Source organism: Populus alba, chromosome 16 (genome assembly GCF_005239225.2).
Source record: "Populus alba chromosome 16, ASM523922v2, whole genome shotgun sequence".
In the NCBI taxonomy this organism is placed as follows: domain Eukaryota; kingdom Viridiplantae; phylum Streptophyta; class Magnoliopsida; order Malpighiales; family Salicaceae; genus Populus; species Populus alba.
In genome coordinates, this window is record NC_133299.1 from 6,401,276 (window position 1) to 6,417,313 (window position 16,038).

Genomic DNA, 16,038 nt, shown 5'->3' on the forward strand with positions numbered 1-16,038 from the left:
CATCACAAGATGACATGCATGCACATAAAGGATTGAACCCGAATGTAAAGGAAGGGAACAAATCCCTTCCCCTACTAGACCACGACCTCAAGTACTTTTTATTTTCCTTAGTGGAGACTTCCCCCATTATTAGCGAATATTTATTTCAATAATTGATAGCAAATCCTAACTAAAGACCTACCTCTCAATGGAAATATAAACTTGTAATGAAAAATATTAATTGCAAAAAACTAATTTATAATTTTAATTAATATTATAAGTATTATAAAATTAAATTATATAATTTAATATTTTATTTTAAATATAAAAATTATAATAGAACATAGTACTATTTTAAAAGCTTTATTAGAGCTTGTTTGGATTTATATTTTGAAAATTTTATTTTTTAATTTTAAATTAATTTTGATATTAATATTTATATATTATTTTGATGAATTGATATTAAAAATATATATATTTTTAAAAAATAATAAAATATTGTTATGATATATATAATAAAAATATTTTAAAAAATTTAACAACGTAGTAAGTGGAAAAAAAAAAAAAAACGAAAGGAAAAGAAGAATGTCTCTCGCACGCGCTAACTGCGAAAGTCAAAACAAAGCCCCACAGTTTCACTTCCCCGGTGGGTTGCAGAGCAACAGCTTTCCAATAATCCAATGTGTTCCTCCCATTATAAATAAATAATTTAATTAATGTTTCTAGCTCGTCGCTCACTTGGTGCTCCCAAACATCTCTTACTAGCCGCGCCTGCGTTTTCTTCAACAACTCTCTCGTACATTCATCGAGACATCTCAACTCACGCCATGTCACGCCGTCCTAATTTCCAAGGCGGCCGTCGCGGAGGCGGAGGTGTTCCCGGTCGTGGTGGTGATAGAGGACGGGGACGAGGAGGACGTGTAGGAGGACGTGGTGAGCAGCGGTGGTGGGATCCTGTTTGGAGAGCGGAACGATTGAGACAAAAACAGAGTGAGGTATTGTTTTCTAAATTAAATTCAATTTGTATTCATTAACTGTTAATAACTATCTAGTTGGTTTTAGGGTTTTTTGGGCTCTAGACTCATTAAAGATTCAATTTTCTCGAACTAGATTTTTTCTGCTAGTTATATTTATATTTTTTTAAATGCATTCTTTTTCACTGTGGTGGTGAAGATGGAGGTTCTTGATGAAGATGAATGGTGGAGTAAAATGGAGCAAATGAAGCTTAGAGGGGAGCAAGAAATAATAATGAAGCGTAGTTTCAGCCGCGATGATCAGGAAAAGCTGTATGATATGGCTTTCGAATTGGGGCTTCACTTGTAAGTATGCTTAACTTCCTAATTTTTATACTGTATCGATATATATTTACAAGAAGTGAACTATATAAAGTAAATAGCTTGATTTGGTAGTGATGTGTTAGGAATTTAATATAGAAATGCTTAAGAAATGGTTGGATAATTACACTGGGTAAGGAATATTGTCAGATATTCAAATTTGGTTATTTGTATTCACACGAAGTTTTAGAGGACTATTAGGATTCGACTGTTGGTTGAATATCTTTTTGTTTGTAGGTGCATGGGTGTTTATGTCTGGAAAAGAGCTTTTTTTTTTTTTTTCAACATTTTGTATCTCCATTTTGTAGTTCATTTCTTCATGAAAACATGGTCAGTATTTAAAACTAGAAAAGTTTTTTCTGAGTTTGAAAAAAATATCGGAGACCATGTTTGCTAAGTATATTTTTTATTATAATATGGTAGCTGGTAAGTGGAGAAGATGAGATACTGCTTTTTCTGAAGTCAAAAAAGAAAATTTGGAGATCAGTAAGACTACAAAAGGATACTTTTAATTTTCTGGAAAATTGGAAAAATAGTTGAATGTCCTACATGTTTCTGTGTTCTTGAAAAATCTTCTCAGACGAAAAAGATTCTTGGCTTTTTATCATGTGTCTGAACTTACAATATCTTCATTTTGTACTTGTGGAAAGGAAGCCATGCATACAATAAAGGCAAAACACTTGTCATTAGCAAAGTTCCACTACCAGATTATCGAGCTGATCTCGATGAGCAACATGGATCCACACAGAAAGAGGTAAAAGCATTGAAGTTTATAAAACTCAAATGTCTTTTCAGGTAATAAGTTCTCATTTTTTAATCTTTCTGCAGATCCAAATGCCTACAGAAATCGAGAGGAGAGTTGGAAATCTTTTGAATAGCTCACAAAAAGCAGCGGCTGGAAATGAGTCCAATGCAACTTCTTCTCAGGGAGGCAAACATGCATCTCTAGTTGGTAAAATAGTGAAACCTGCCTCCATGTTGGAAACAGATGCTGCTAAGGAGAAACAGAGTATTGAACTAAAGCAGAAGCAGGATAAATTAAAGGTGAACGCATTAGGCTTTTTGTGTGAGGATGTTTTAACTTATCATATACTTAACTAACCAAAGGCATTATGCACTTGATTATTCAAAGTTGTTTACAAGTGGCTATGTTGAGATGTAAAGGTTTTTTATGTTATTGGTTTCACACCTTTAGGCTAGTAGCAGCGTGAAGGAAATGCAGTCTTTCAGAGAAAAGCTTCCTGCATTCAAAATGAGAACTGAATTTCTGAAAACAGTTGCAGAAAATCAGGTGCATTTTTTTTTTACTTCTTTTTGGCAATCTTTCTCTGATGCATCACATGTATGTGGAAAACAATGTGTTTTCCTCAGGAGTCTCAGAACATTCATTTATTTTCAATTTAACTAAGGCCATTATCTGGTGGAGTAATCAAAAGCAACTTGATTATAGCCACCATATGCTCTGAGTTCAGCCTTCAGCCTATATCAGAACGCAATGATGATGTAGGGCCATGCTTCGGCATGATATGCTGTTGTGTTGAAAGTTAATATTCCTAATTGATTGTGGCAAAGGGATGTGCCTTTCGCACACCTGCTGGTCGTGCCTGAAGTTTGGCATATGGTTATTACACCTGTGGGCTTAATATAATATTTAATTATGATTAAAAAAAGCTTTGCTCTTAATGGAAGCTAACAGAATGGTGTAGTGTTTTGTGGTTCATCTGCTTTCTCTCTCAAGTTTTTATTCCTCTGCCCCCTCCTTTCAACTTTTTGAAGAACCATTTTAGGAAAAGTTTGACCTGATTAATGTGTCAAATAATTATCATTATATCTTATTTTTGACTAAATTCTTTGCTGCTTTTAGTGCTAAATTCTTATCTAATTTTCATTGTTTATGTTTGGCATTGGCAGGTATTGGTAATTTCAGGGGAAACAGGTTGTGGTAAAACAACACAGCTTCCTCAGTATATATTGGAGGAGGGAATATCATCTCTACGTGGTGCTCATTACAACATAGTATGCACACAACCCCGCCGTATATCTGCCATTTCTGTTGCTGCACGAATAGCATCTGAAAGGGGAGAGAACCTTGGTGAAACTATTGGTTATCAAATTCGTCTGGAAGCATTACGGTCTGCTCAAACCCGGCTCCTTTTTTGCACCACTGGTGTGTTACTCCGGCAGCTGGTAATTGATGATACTGTGCATTTCCCATTTGTTATGGCCAAGCTTGAATAAACTTGTTAATAGGAATTTTATTCTTCAGCTTCCATATCTATACTTATCCACTAACTACAGGTTCAGGATCCGGATTTAACTGGTGTGAGCCATTTGTTAGTGGATGAAATTCATGAAAGAGGAATGAATGAGGACTTCCTGTTGATTATTTTGCACGACCTTCTTCCTCGGCGTCCAGATATGCGTCTTATTCTAATGAGTGCTACCATTAATGCTGACTTGTTCTCTAAATACTTCAGAAATGCCCCAACTATTCATATCCCGGTATTTTTTTGATTGTAATCTTCACTCTATAGCAGTGGAACACTTTTCTTTGAGGGTGTTCAATCATGTTTGAATGTTCCTATTATTCATTCAGTTATCGTGATATATTGGCAGGGATTAACTTTCCCTGTATCAGAGTTCTATCTAGAAGATGTGTTGGAGAAAACTCGCTATGAAATTCAAGAGTTGGACAGCTTTCAGGGGAATTCAAGACAAAGAAGAAGAGAGCAATATTCAAAGAAAGATCCTATAACTGAATTATTCGAGGCATGTTTAAAATCACTAAACTATATATTTTTTTATTTGTTCCTCTCGCTCTCTCTCTCTCTCTGTGGTAAATATACTGTCAGTATAGCAGTTCTGTAAAGGAAGGTTCATTTTGTCAGTTTTTATTTATAAAAAAAATTCTTATAAAAAAGAGGGATTTAATTAGTTTGATTTCAAGTCATGTGGTTCATCTTGTCCCAAAATGGTTGCTTAAGTGATATCACTGTTTCTAGCTTTGTATTCATGGTGATTCTGATTACTATCCACATCCTAGATGCATCCTCATTTTTTGTTGGTGGATCCCTTAAACTGCAATTGGAAACAAATTGTCAAATGCGGACAGTTGATCATTAGGTCTTCTAGGACAACAACTACATAGTTTTCCCATAGATTGGCATCAACTAGAATCAATTTCAAATCTTGGCCTGTTTGGGAGTGTGGTTGCGGTTGCTTTTCATTTCGAAATGCATTAAAATAATTTTTTTTATTTTTTAAAAATTATTTTTGAGATTAGCATTTCAAAACGATCTAAAACATAAAAAAAAATTAAAATTTTTAGCAAAAAAAAAAAAAAAAACACAACGAAAAACAAAAGGTTGTGTTCTGGAGATCCTGATTTTAAGTAATTTTCTGCTAAGCATGCTTGTTGTGGAAGGCAGATTGGTGTAATGAGAGTCAATATTTGATATTTTCTCTATGTATTAGGTGTGGCCGTGTATACATGCATTGAAATGATTACAACACTTGTATTTGATATGATTCTCCAATTGCAGCCATTGCTTTTGTGACCATTTGTAAGTTATTGTTGTTATTATTTCTGGTTTGTGCTAGGGAGGGTATTCCTACACCATCTTGGTTATTTTAAGTGTTCATAGTTGAGGAATTAGTTCAGCTTAAGAATTCCTTTCTGTGGCTTTGTTATTTCCGTCTGAGATATTGCTTTGCCTTTGTAGGAAGTTGATATTGGTTCTCAATATAAAAATTACAGTGCATCAACAAGACTTTCTCTGGAAGCTTGGTCGGGTTCACAGCTTGACTTGGGTCTGGTTTGTATTTTGAGAACTTTACTGCTATATTAATGCAAAATTTATTTCAAACTGGAAGCTTTTTTCTCGGATATCTGTGCACATTTGGTTATTGTTAATATCGGAAGATATTACATGCTGTACTTACACCAGAACTGGTTCTTATTTTGCTATATCATTTGTTAATGCTATATATTTTTTGCTGGTCATATAAATCAATTTATAGCTTGGGTAATTGTAAATAGACTTTTATTTGTTTTTCATAGCATTATAATCATGTTTGTAACTTATATTCTAGGTGGAGGCAACAATTGAATATATTTGTCGTCATGAACGTGAGGGAGCTGTTCTTGTTTTTCTCACGGGCTGGGATGAGATCTCCAAGCTACTTGAGCAGATTAAAGGAAACAAACTTCTAGGAGATCAAAGCAAGTTTCTAGTCCTTCCCCTACATGGTTCAATGCCAACCATAAATCAACGTGAAATTTTTGACCGTCCTCCCCCTAACAAGCGGTACTAATCTTTATGTTAATGGTTGCACTAATCTTTAGAATATCTGTTTGTTTGCCTGGTCCATGTCATTAGAGAGCATTAGCTGAACTGTTTGTAATTACTTGCAAGCATTTTTTAATTTTAAATGATCTTTCCTCCCCTGAATTCTGAACCTTCCCTTCTACCTTTTGCAGAAAAATTGTTCTGGCAACAAATATTGCAGAGAGCAGTATTACCATAGATGATGTGGTGTATGTTGTAGACTGTGGAAAGGCAAAGGAAACCAGTTATGATGCACTGAACAAGCTGGCTTGTTTGTTACCATCGTGGGTTTCAAAGGCTTCAGCACACCAGGTATTCACTTGGAATCTTGAAAGAGTGGTGTATGATTCATATTCTCTCCTTTTTAAACATAAAACTAAACTCCTCTGTCACACCATGACAAATTAAAATCATTCCTGTTTTCTTGGTGTTCTGAAACAATTTTAGAGACGGGGGCGTGCTGGCCGATTACAACCAGGAGTTTGTTATAGACTGTATCCAAAAATCATACATGATTCAATGCTTCAATATCAATTACCAGAAATACTGAGAACACCTTTGCAAGAACTGTGTCTGCATATAAAAAGTTTGCAGCTTGGAGCTGTTGGATCGTTTTTGTCAAAGGCTCTACAGCCACCTGATCCTCTTGCTGTGGAAAATGCAATTGAACTACTTAAAACCATTGGGGCTTTAGATGATAAGGAGGAGCTTACTCCACTCGGTATGTGCAATTTGACTATTTTGTGTTGATATCTTATATGCATGCCTTTGGGATATCTGCCAAGTCTAATTTATCATGCCTGACAGGTCGTCATCTTTGTACTCTCCCTGTGGACCCAAATATTGGGAAGTTGCTTTTGATGGGGTGTGTCTTTCAATGCCTCAGCCCTGCTTTAACAATTGCAGCTGCTCTTGCACATCGTGACCCATTTGTGCTGCCAATAGACAGGAAAAGGGAAGCTGATGCTGCAAAAAGATCCTTTGCTGGTGACTCTTGCAGGTTATTAAACATAGCCATCATACTTCTTTCTGATAGCATTTTATGTTTTGTGATATGATGGGCTATGTTTATGCTGTTAAAAAGAAAGTGACAATGTCTTTAATGCAGCGACCACATAGCACTTGTTAAAGCTTTTGAAGGATACAAGGAAGCAAAACGCAACCGAAATGAAAGAGCATTTTGTTGGGAGTATTTCTTGTCCCCTGTTACTTTGCGAATGATGGAGGATATGAGAGACCAGTTTCTGAACTTGCTATCAGACATTGGCTTCGTAGACAAATCCAGGGGTGCTATTGTAAGCTACTATATTTTCAATTATTCATGTTCCAGACAAAGATTTCCATTTCTGAGCACATGATGTGACCATTGATTTATTCTGTCATTTGTGCATAATCCCCACTTTCCACTTCTTTCTTTTGCTACGCAATCCAATGTCAAGAGACCAGCAGGTTTGTAAAGTCAAATGCGTGTGTATGATTTTTGCAGGCTTATAATCAATATAGTCAAGACATGGAGATGGTATCAGCAATCCTTTGTGCTGGTCTTTACCCAAATGTTGTGCAATGTAAAAGAAGAGGAAAGCGAACAGCATTCTTCACCAAGGAAGTTGGGAAAGTTGACATCCATCCTGCATCTGTAAATGCTGGGATCCATCTCTTCCCTCTGCCTTACATGGTTTATAGTGAAAGGGTGAAAACAACTAGCATTTATGTCCGAGACTCAACAAACATTTCAGATTATGCTTTGCTTCTTTTTGGTGGTAATCTCGTTGCCAGCAAAAGTGGAGAGGGTATTGAGATGCTAAGAGGTTACCTCCATTTCTCTGCATCGAAGAGTGTATTGGATCTGATACAGGTAGCGTTTAGCAATAGGTTTCCCTTGAGATTATGTTTCCTATTTATAATTTATATTAGGTAAACACAATATTGTTTGGTCTGTCTGCAGAAACTGAGGGGAGAACTTGACAAGCTTCTGAGTAAGAAAATTGAGGACCCATGCCTGGACATTAACGTGGAGGGAAAGGGAGTTGTATCTGCGGTGGTTGAGTTATTGCACAGTTACAATGTAAGGTACTAAATTACCTTTCAACTGAGGACTTTCGACCTTTTTCATAGGATCCTGCCATTTGCATGTAATATTTTTGGTGATAATAATTGATATACATTTTTTTCTTGGCGAAATCAAACAAGATCTTCTTAAGTGCCCGTTTCAGTTTGCAATTTAGCTTTAATGTAACCTTGGGTCACCACCATTGCACAACCGTACTCGACACTGATAATCCTGCTTGTTTGCTTGGTAGAAGTAGAACTGATGATGTGCTTTGCAGTTGTTAAAACTATGGCCACGCAATAAACTGATTTATTTTAATCCTATTTGTAGATTGTTTTATTTTAGGAAAGGAAAACTTTTGCAACCTCTACTGCTGCTTTTATCTCCCCATTTGCTTATTGCTTCGAATTTTCCTCGTCACAGCATATATAATATGGATTCAAGCCCCGGCTTAAGTAATCCATTTTATTCAGGAAGAATTCAAAATTTTAGTTTTCTATTACTATGAACTCTCAAATTTTTATGTTTAGCTTGAAACCAAGGGAAGTGAATAGTCATTTTATACTAGTTTTTTTTTTTTTTTTCTTTTCATTGGTTAAGGAATAAATCGCATTAGATCTTTGGTGGAGACCAAGGCTTGGTTGCATTGATAAAAAGGATAATGATATATGAAATATTTGGGTATCGTTCATAAATAGAATATTACTTTTTTTTTTATATATTATATGAAATTGGAGTAAAAAAATTAAAGTCCTATGTTTAAATGTAATATTTCTTGATCCATAAAGGTTTTTGATTTTTTCAAATTTTCTCTAAGTTTGAAAATCATACTAGCATATTGGTTTTAAAAAATATCCGAAGAGTATAGAAAAAATATTAACTATCCTGGTTTGGCGGTAACCCAGCTCTATTGGGTCTTGCTAGGTAGGGCTCATCAATTTATTTTTCTTGTACTATATATAAAAAAATTATATTATGAGAAAAAAAAAATTTAAGACAAAAAAATAAAATTAAACATGTTCATGTGACTGAAAATTGGACCCAAAAACCTGAGGTCTAGCTGTGAACTAGACTCAATAACTATATATATTGTAAATAATTAAGTTTAAAAGATGTTTTCAAAAAAGTTTTTTTATCATATATTAAAAAGATATTATCTTATTCTTCTAAGTTAATGTATTTAAATAAAAAAAGTTTATTATATTACATTGAAAAAATATAATTTTTTTTTTTGTGAGCATAGAATAGATATATTAAAGGGTTTATAATTTTATATTAAAAAAATAAACACATTCTTGTAACTAATTGGAATATATATATATATATATATATATATATATATATATATATATATATATATATAAAGTCTCTAGGAAGAAGAAAAAATACATTTGAAAAAAAAAAAGGTCTCTACTGGGTTTTTGCTGCGTCACTCGAGTTTAGGGTTGACCTAGCAAGCTGACTGGTTTATTCTAGGCCAATTACAGGGCTATAATTTAAATGAAACAAGCTCAGTCAAGGTCTTAGGTTACCCGGAAAACTTTTTAAAAAATATTTGATGTTTTAATATTTTATATAAAAAAATTAAAAAACAATTCATGTAAATATATGCTATATATAATATAAATAATTAAATTTAAAATCTTATTTTAAAAGATTATTTTTTTCACATTGAAAAAATATCATCTTTAACATACTATAGTATGTGGGATTAGATTTATCATTTCAATGTTTTTTACACAATAAAATTACTTGGAATAAAAAATACATATGCTTTTTTCTTATGGGTATCTTAGTACTTTTATTTTATTGGAAACAATGCAATTACTTCGGTAATCTTGTAGACAAAAAATATTACTCCCTCGAAAGGTTTTTTATTTTTTTATTTTTATTTTTATCATCATACATTGTTTTGTTTTGCTTTTTTTTAAAAAAAAAAAAAAACATTTCGCAGTTGCTTAGAAATGTTATTCTAATTATCATATATTAAATATTATTTTAAATTACCTTGCTGTCATGTTGCATGCGTTAGTACGTGGGAGTCCCCTAACCATTCAAATTTCAAAGGTTTTTTGAACAATAAACATGAGAAAAAGGCTAGCAATTCTTGGCAATATCAAATTTAATCTTTTTTTTAAAATTTTTTTACCTCGTATTAAAAATACTATCTTTAATATAATATATTGTGCGGAGTTAGATTTATCATGTCAATGTTTTTGACACAATAAAATTACAACCCTAACCTTGGAATAAAAAATACACATGTTTTTTTCTTATGGGTATTTTAATACTTTTATTTTATTCAAAATAATACAATTACTTTGGTAACCTTATAGATAAAAAAATATCCTCTCTCGTAAGTTTTTTTTTTAATAATTATACATTTTTTTTTAAAGAAATATCTAGAGGTTGCTCGGGATGTTATTATAATTATTATAATTAAATATTATTTAAAATAATAATGTAATTAAATCTTGAAACAATTTTTGACACCCGAGCATGCTAAAAAACGAAAGCCAAAGAGGGAAAAAAAAAAAACTAATACACAAAACAAAAGAACTTTTAAGGACTAAATTGAAAGAATCTACATTTTGAAGATAAAAAAAACTTAAGGGACCAAGAAAGAAAATCAAGTGCAGATCCAGTGCTTAGTTTATTTGTTAATGATTTTGATTTGGATTTGACACCATGAAAAATCATTAAAAAAATACATTGTTGTATTTTTTTTTCTTAAGTAAATGTTTATTTATTTATTTTAAATATTTTATAATGAGAATGAAAATATATAGATTGGATAACAAAATAATTTCATGAAAAATCTCAGGCAGAAATATAAATATCTAGTTCTAAAAAAAAAAAAGAAAAAGAAGAAGAAGAAGCAGCTTCAATTTCTCTCAATAATATTTTTGAGCATATAATTTCTCTTTAATCAGGTCCAGTATCTCAAAGCCCATTGAACAAAGAACTACCCCGATAACCTAGAGGACAAAACCGTCAACCACAAAATCCAATCACCAATATATAGAGCCATCCCAAACCCTAAATGACCCTGTGGTTACTCACCCATTGCAGCCGTTCATAACCCTAAGGAAGCGATCCCACTCTTCCTAAACCAAAAATGACAACCCGCTTCAAGAAGAACCGGAAGAAGAGAGGTCACGTGAGCGCTGGTCATGGTCGTATCGGAAAGCACAGGAAGCACCCTGGAGGTCGCGGAAATGCAGGAGGCATGCACCACCACAGGATCCTCTTCGACAAATACCATCCTGGTTACTTCGGTAAGGTCGGTATGCGCTACTTCCACAAGCTCCGCAACAAGTTCCATTGTCCCATTGTCAACATCGACAAGCTCTGGTCTATGGTCCCACAAGATGTCAAAGACAAGGCAACCAAGGATACTGTGCCCATGATTGATGTCACTCAGTTTGGTTACTTCAAGGTTCTTGGTAAGGGGGTTTTGCCTGAGAAGCAACCCATTGTTGTCAAGGCCAAGCTTGTGTCAAAGATTGCTGAGAAGAAGATTAAGGAGGCTGGTGGAGCTGTTGTTCTTACAGCCTAGGTTATGTTCCTTTCCAAGATTTTGACTTCTCCTTAAATTAAACGTGTTTAGTGATACTTTTGGATCCTTTTATAATTTTTATGTTGTTTTTGTTTTTTCTGTTGGTAATTGGGATTTTGCTTATCACATGGCTTTGTCCTTTTGCTCTTTTTGATCCTTTCATATGTTTAATTGCTTGGGTTGATGGTTTGATGATGCTTATTATGCTGTGCTGCTTGAAAATGCTTGACGATGCTTGTTTTAGAGATAATAAACATGGTTATGGGTGCTTTTTGGTCACTTGATGACCAAAGGTTAGGTGTACAAATCATAGTCCTGGAGTTGATTAGTCACTGAATTCCTCATGGTGCTTTCATCACTGGGACAGTCAAGTGGTATCGATTTCCTTATTCCGTGCTTACATGTAGCTAAACAAACTTCTGTAATTCGGCCTTTTTGTCCTTGCACCAGTATACCTAGAACATTTGTTTCATAATAGCTTGCTATCTTGCAAGTTTAATGTTAATAGTTGTTAATTCTTACATTTTTATTTTGCATTTTTCATGGACCCGTGTCTTACTCTTTGCATTCGATAAATGGAGATTGAGGGGTGGAAGTCGAGTGGAAGTTGCAATTTTTATAGCATTAGTTTTATTGTTCTGTAAAAATTGTCCATTTTTGGTGGGAATGAGTTTTTGAAGTTGAAATCTCAAGTCTGAGGAGTAAAAGTTGCAAAGCTTTTAGTATTGGGTTTGTTAGGTTTATCAAAGGTTTTTGCTCATAGCTGGTGGGAATGAGTGGTTGAAGTAGAAAATTTTACTATAGCCATTATACATAAAATATTGAAGAGCTAGACTGAGGCAATGTGAAAAATTATCATGCTGGCTCGGTCAATTGCAGCGCTCCAATGATCAGGCATTTCCTTGGTGTGTGTGGATGTTTTTCTTAGGAATCTACACATCACTTATCGATCCTCCGCCCTAGGCAAAAGAGTTCAACAAACTCATTTGCAAATCAATATTCCACCCTTGGCATGTCTATTTCATGTGCCTGAAAGTGCTGTTTCATGACTTGCACCTAGCAGGCCGTGTGTTTCATCTTTGTACCTTATTTCTAATCCTGTTACATCCAAGTTAAGCATCTGTTGCAAGTTGCCACTGCAGAGATGGTGTCAGCCACGTTACTGATTTAAACGTCGCCCCTTAGAATTGTGTCACTGTTGTGATCCATTTTTACCAGTGAATCCACCCGGGAAGGTAACTTTCACTTATCAGTAACTCCCGCTATCCAGTTGATGACAACGATCTTGATTTAATTCCTTCTCTTGAGAGAGTTTGATGTTTACGAAACTGATAACAAGGCTAGAGGGTTCAGAACCCTCATCCAGGACCAGCTTTGATAAGGCTAATTCAGGGATATTTCCTTTCGAATACGTCTAAATGGTAGAACTCCATAAAAATGAACAGAAAAGGATGTTGAAAGCACGGACATGCCTTAAAAAAGTAGAAATAAAGAATGGGTTTAGTGTTTATTTTTAATTTTTTTTATATAAATATATCAAAATAATATTTTTTATTATTATTATAAATTTAGTTTTTATATGATACAGCAAAACAAATAATCTGAAAATATTTTAAAAAAATTAAAAAAAAATCTTAAATTTTTTCAAACTCTTTTAAAACCTTGAAAACAAAAGGGCTTGAAAATGATAGGAAAACTTCATATAAAAAAAATATAAAATTTAATTTTTAACCAAATAATGTTGAAAGATAATAAAAAAATAATTTAAAAATAAATAAAAAAAATAACTCAAGTCAACTTCATGTTAACTTGTTAACCCTATAACTTGGATCACGAGATATGACTTATCTGTAACTCCTTTAACATATTAAAGTTTATGTGTTATTTCTTTCTTTGTTGCTATCTTTAGCTTTCGCCTGCATTAGTTGGTATCAGAGCACAACATCCCAGGTTTATTGCAAGGTGTGTGCTCTAATCCCGTGGAAGAGAATTTGTTTGCTACTATGTACGCTAACAAACCATGGTGGAAAGAGGTCGTGGAGCAAGGGGTGACCTAAAAAGAGATGAGAAGCCTCTTTACAAGAGACAAATGTCTAGGAGCTTGTCATTAAAGACATGCAAAGGCAAATCACAAAATTAAACCGTAGGTTGGAGGAGAGGGATTTGCAAGATCAAGGACAATATGACCATGACCAAGAGATAGTGATCATGGGTTCTTTGCCGGTATTAAAAATCTAAGACGAATTCAAAGGAGACCACCCTTTGAGTGAAAAGAGAACATAAGTGGGGATTTCAAATTTCGTATCAAAATTCCGAGTTTTTAAGGACTTTTCTACTAGAAGAATTTATTGATTGGTTGAATGAGATTGAACGGAGTTTTGAATACATAGATATGCCTTAACATACACGAGTGAAGTTTGTTGTGATCAGATTAAAGAGTACGACATCTTCTTGGTGAGAGCAGTTGAAGAAGACAAAAGAGAGATAAGGGAAAGCTATAATCAATGATTGAAACAAGATGAAGAAAAGATGAGAGGACACTTTCTTTTTTTTGGCTACACATAGACTTTATATCAAAGGTTCCACATGCTGAAACAAGGAGGTAAATTTGTCAATGACTGCATTGATGAGTTTTACCAATTGGTTTCAAGGAATGATTAGGCAGAAACAGAGGAGCAGTTGGTGGCGCGATACCTTAGTGGCCTGCGATAGTTAATTTAGGATGAAATATGTCTTCAGTCTTTGTGGACAATGTCAAAGGTGTATTAGAGGGCTTTAATGGTAGAGAAACGTCCTAGCAAAACTTGAGTCTGAACATTTCTTAGTTGTTTTGGTTTATCTAATTGTAATGCATTTCAAGCCATAAAATAAGTTTTTTTTTATCACCTATAACTAATATGTCTTTGAAAGAAGCTATTTACTCTCGCAATAATGCAATTTTATCAATCAGATTTACCTAGTTATCCGAGGAATTGCCACTGACAAAGTAATTATACAAGAATTTTGCATAATCAATGATACACGAGACTAAATCTATACCAGACCTATACTGATCTTTGGAGTTTAATGTAAATTACATGCTTTACTTTATTCGATCACTTTTCTTAGGTATATTAAGTTATTAAACTTAAACTCCTTAATCTATGTAATTCTTATTAAATCGTGGTGAAGTGTATGGATGAGTATGCATTGGATATGGTAGTGAATTCAGACAGTGACTCAAAGAGATGTATATACTGGTTATATATAGGTTATGATTGATGATTGTGATTATGATTTAGATTTAGTATATAACTTGGGACATTCTATTTTAAGGGAAATTTTGCTGAAATTTCTATAGAACTTACTTTACTACTTCCTAACTTATTATGGAATGTATAGACTATTGTCTCATTATGTTATTCCAAATTAGATTTAAATAGTATATTTTTTAGAGTTGGGGTGGTATATGTTCCCTATATCAGTAGATATAATATTGATGCAAGTATTACTATCAATGATTACATCATAAACTTTCATATTTGCACTATAATGAGTGAAGAAAATGTTGCAACGAACCTAATATTCACTCTTATCATGAACAATGCTTAAACTTCTCCGAACAATAAATAATTCACCTTAATCAGAATAAGTCACTTCACCTTCTTGATCTGGTTCATTCAACAAGTCATTTTCATGAACAGTCTCTCCCTCTATAATAACAATAATTTTACGATTCGGATAATCAAAAGCAATATATCCATATCCTTGACACTTGAAACACTTCTTTGAATTAAAGTTTGAAGAATCATATCTTATATTACCTTTATTAAAAGCCGCAAAAATACAAGGTTTTGCTATCGAAACTCCTTTAGAGTATGAAGTACTTACCTTGATTGGAAGAACCCTTCTTATATGCTGATTTCTATCTAGTATTTCTAAACTTCTTCTACTGTTTTTTCATATTCAAAGTAAGTTTTCTCACATTATTAAAAGTCCAATAAGGCTGCAACCGAACCATATTAGAAATTTCGAAGAACCCTCCTTATATGCTGATTTCCATCCAATATTTATAACCTTCTTATACTGCTTTTCCATATTCAAAACAAGTTTTCTCATGTAATTGAAAGTTCAATAAGGCTACAACCAAACTATATTAAAAATCTATTCCTTTAACCCACATAAGTATCGAGTTATTATTTACTCTCTGGGCTCGACAATATCACATTTTAGTATAAGTAATTCAAGCTCCATGTATGGTCCTCTACATACACATGGGGGTAATGATTTTATAGTACCCTATGGGCATTGACTAAGGTTGATTGGCTAATTCTTTTAGTTCTGAAAGGTAGTTTAGCTATATACTCTTCTGGCTACAGACTATTGATAAAGGCCACCTCATTTATGGTTAGGGTGTTGGGTGCATTGTCCTCAGGGGCTTGAAATGGCCCCCCCTCTCTTATAGGGTTCCCTAAAGGTATTAGGGGAAAGACTTATCTAGTGTTGGGAACTACCTTCCTTTTCTAGTGAATGGTGGAGTTCCACCCTCTCTAGTCTTAAGGCTTAGTTTAATGGACCCTTGTCCCCTACTATTTTCTCTAGTTTCTGGTTAGAAGGTAGACTCACCATTAGAGGAAGCAACATCCTTACTCTTGGGTTGGATCTAACTTTTCTAAAGTCTATTTTTTCTAATAAGAAGAAAAAAAAAAGTTTAAGGTGGAGGAATACCTAAAATAACAAAGCTTCTTCTTGACATAACAAATCCCACTCAAAGTTTCTTTAACAATTTGTTTTTTTATAGAGAAATTA

General features: G+C 33.7%; 2 protein-coding genes across 3 annotated transcripts; both read left to right on the forward strand.

Moving 5' to 3' along the window:
• Nucleotides 1-610: 610 nt before the first annotated feature.
• LOC118050905 (DExH-box ATP-dependent RNA helicase DExH1) lies at nucleotides 611-8,014 on the forward strand. Of its 2 annotated transcripts, XM_073405354.1 has the most exons (16): nucleotides 611-974; nucleotides 1,153-1,298; nucleotides 1,968-2,067; nucleotides 2,142-2,357; nucleotides 2,509-2,604; nucleotides 3,225-3,500; nucleotides 3,612-3,815; nucleotides 3,930-4,086; nucleotides 5,040-5,128; nucleotides 5,406-5,620; nucleotides 5,794-5,953; nucleotides 6,089-6,362; nucleotides 6,449-6,641; nucleotides 6,750-6,936; nucleotides 7,128-7,496; nucleotides 7,587-8,014. In XM_073405354.1, the coding sequence occupies exons 1-16, from the start codon at nucleotides 696-698 to the stop codon at nucleotides 7,716-7,718; spliced, it is 3,093 nt and encodes a 1,030-aa protein (XP_073261455.1). In that variant the 5' UTR covers nucleotides 611-695; the 3' UTR covers nucleotides 7,719-8,014. The 2 variants fall into 2 exon arrangements, with proteins under 2 accessions (XP_073261455.1, XP_073261456.1); XM_073405355.1 differs by lacking the exon at nucleotides 611-974 and having other exon boundaries at nucleotides 1,161-1,298; nucleotides 1,964-2,067.
• Nucleotides 8,015-10,729: 2,715 nt separating this feature from the next.
• On the forward strand, nucleotides 10,730-11,398 carry LOC118050895 (large ribosomal subunit protein uL15x). The gene has a single exon (XM_035061366.2). The coding sequence runs from the start codon at nucleotides 10,810-10,812 to the stop codon at nucleotides 11,248-11,250; it is 441 nt and encodes a 146-aa protein (XP_034917257.1). The 5' UTR covers nucleotides 10,730-10,809; the 3' UTR covers nucleotides 11,251-11,398.
• The last annotated feature ends 4,640 nt before the right edge of the window (nucleotides 11,399-16,038 follow it).

Bases quoted from the DNA above. Each gene is read 5' to 3' on its own strand.
- LOC118050895 (XM_035061366.2), top strand. From the start codon at position 10,810: ATGACAACCCGCTTCAAGAAGAACCGGAAGAAGAGAGGTCACGTGAGC.
- LOC118050905 (XM_073405354.1), top strand. From the start codon at position 696: ATGTTTCTAGCTCGTCGCTCACTTGGTGCTCCCAAACATCTCTTACTA. The intron at 3,816-3,929 runs GTATTTTTTTGA...ATATATTGGCAG, and splicing joins CCCCAACTATTCATATCCCG to GGATTAACTTTCCCTGTATC. The intron at 5,954-6,088 runs GTATTCACTTGG...AAACAATTTTAG, and splicing joins CAAAGGCTTCAGCACACCAG to AGACGGGGGCGTGCTGGCCG.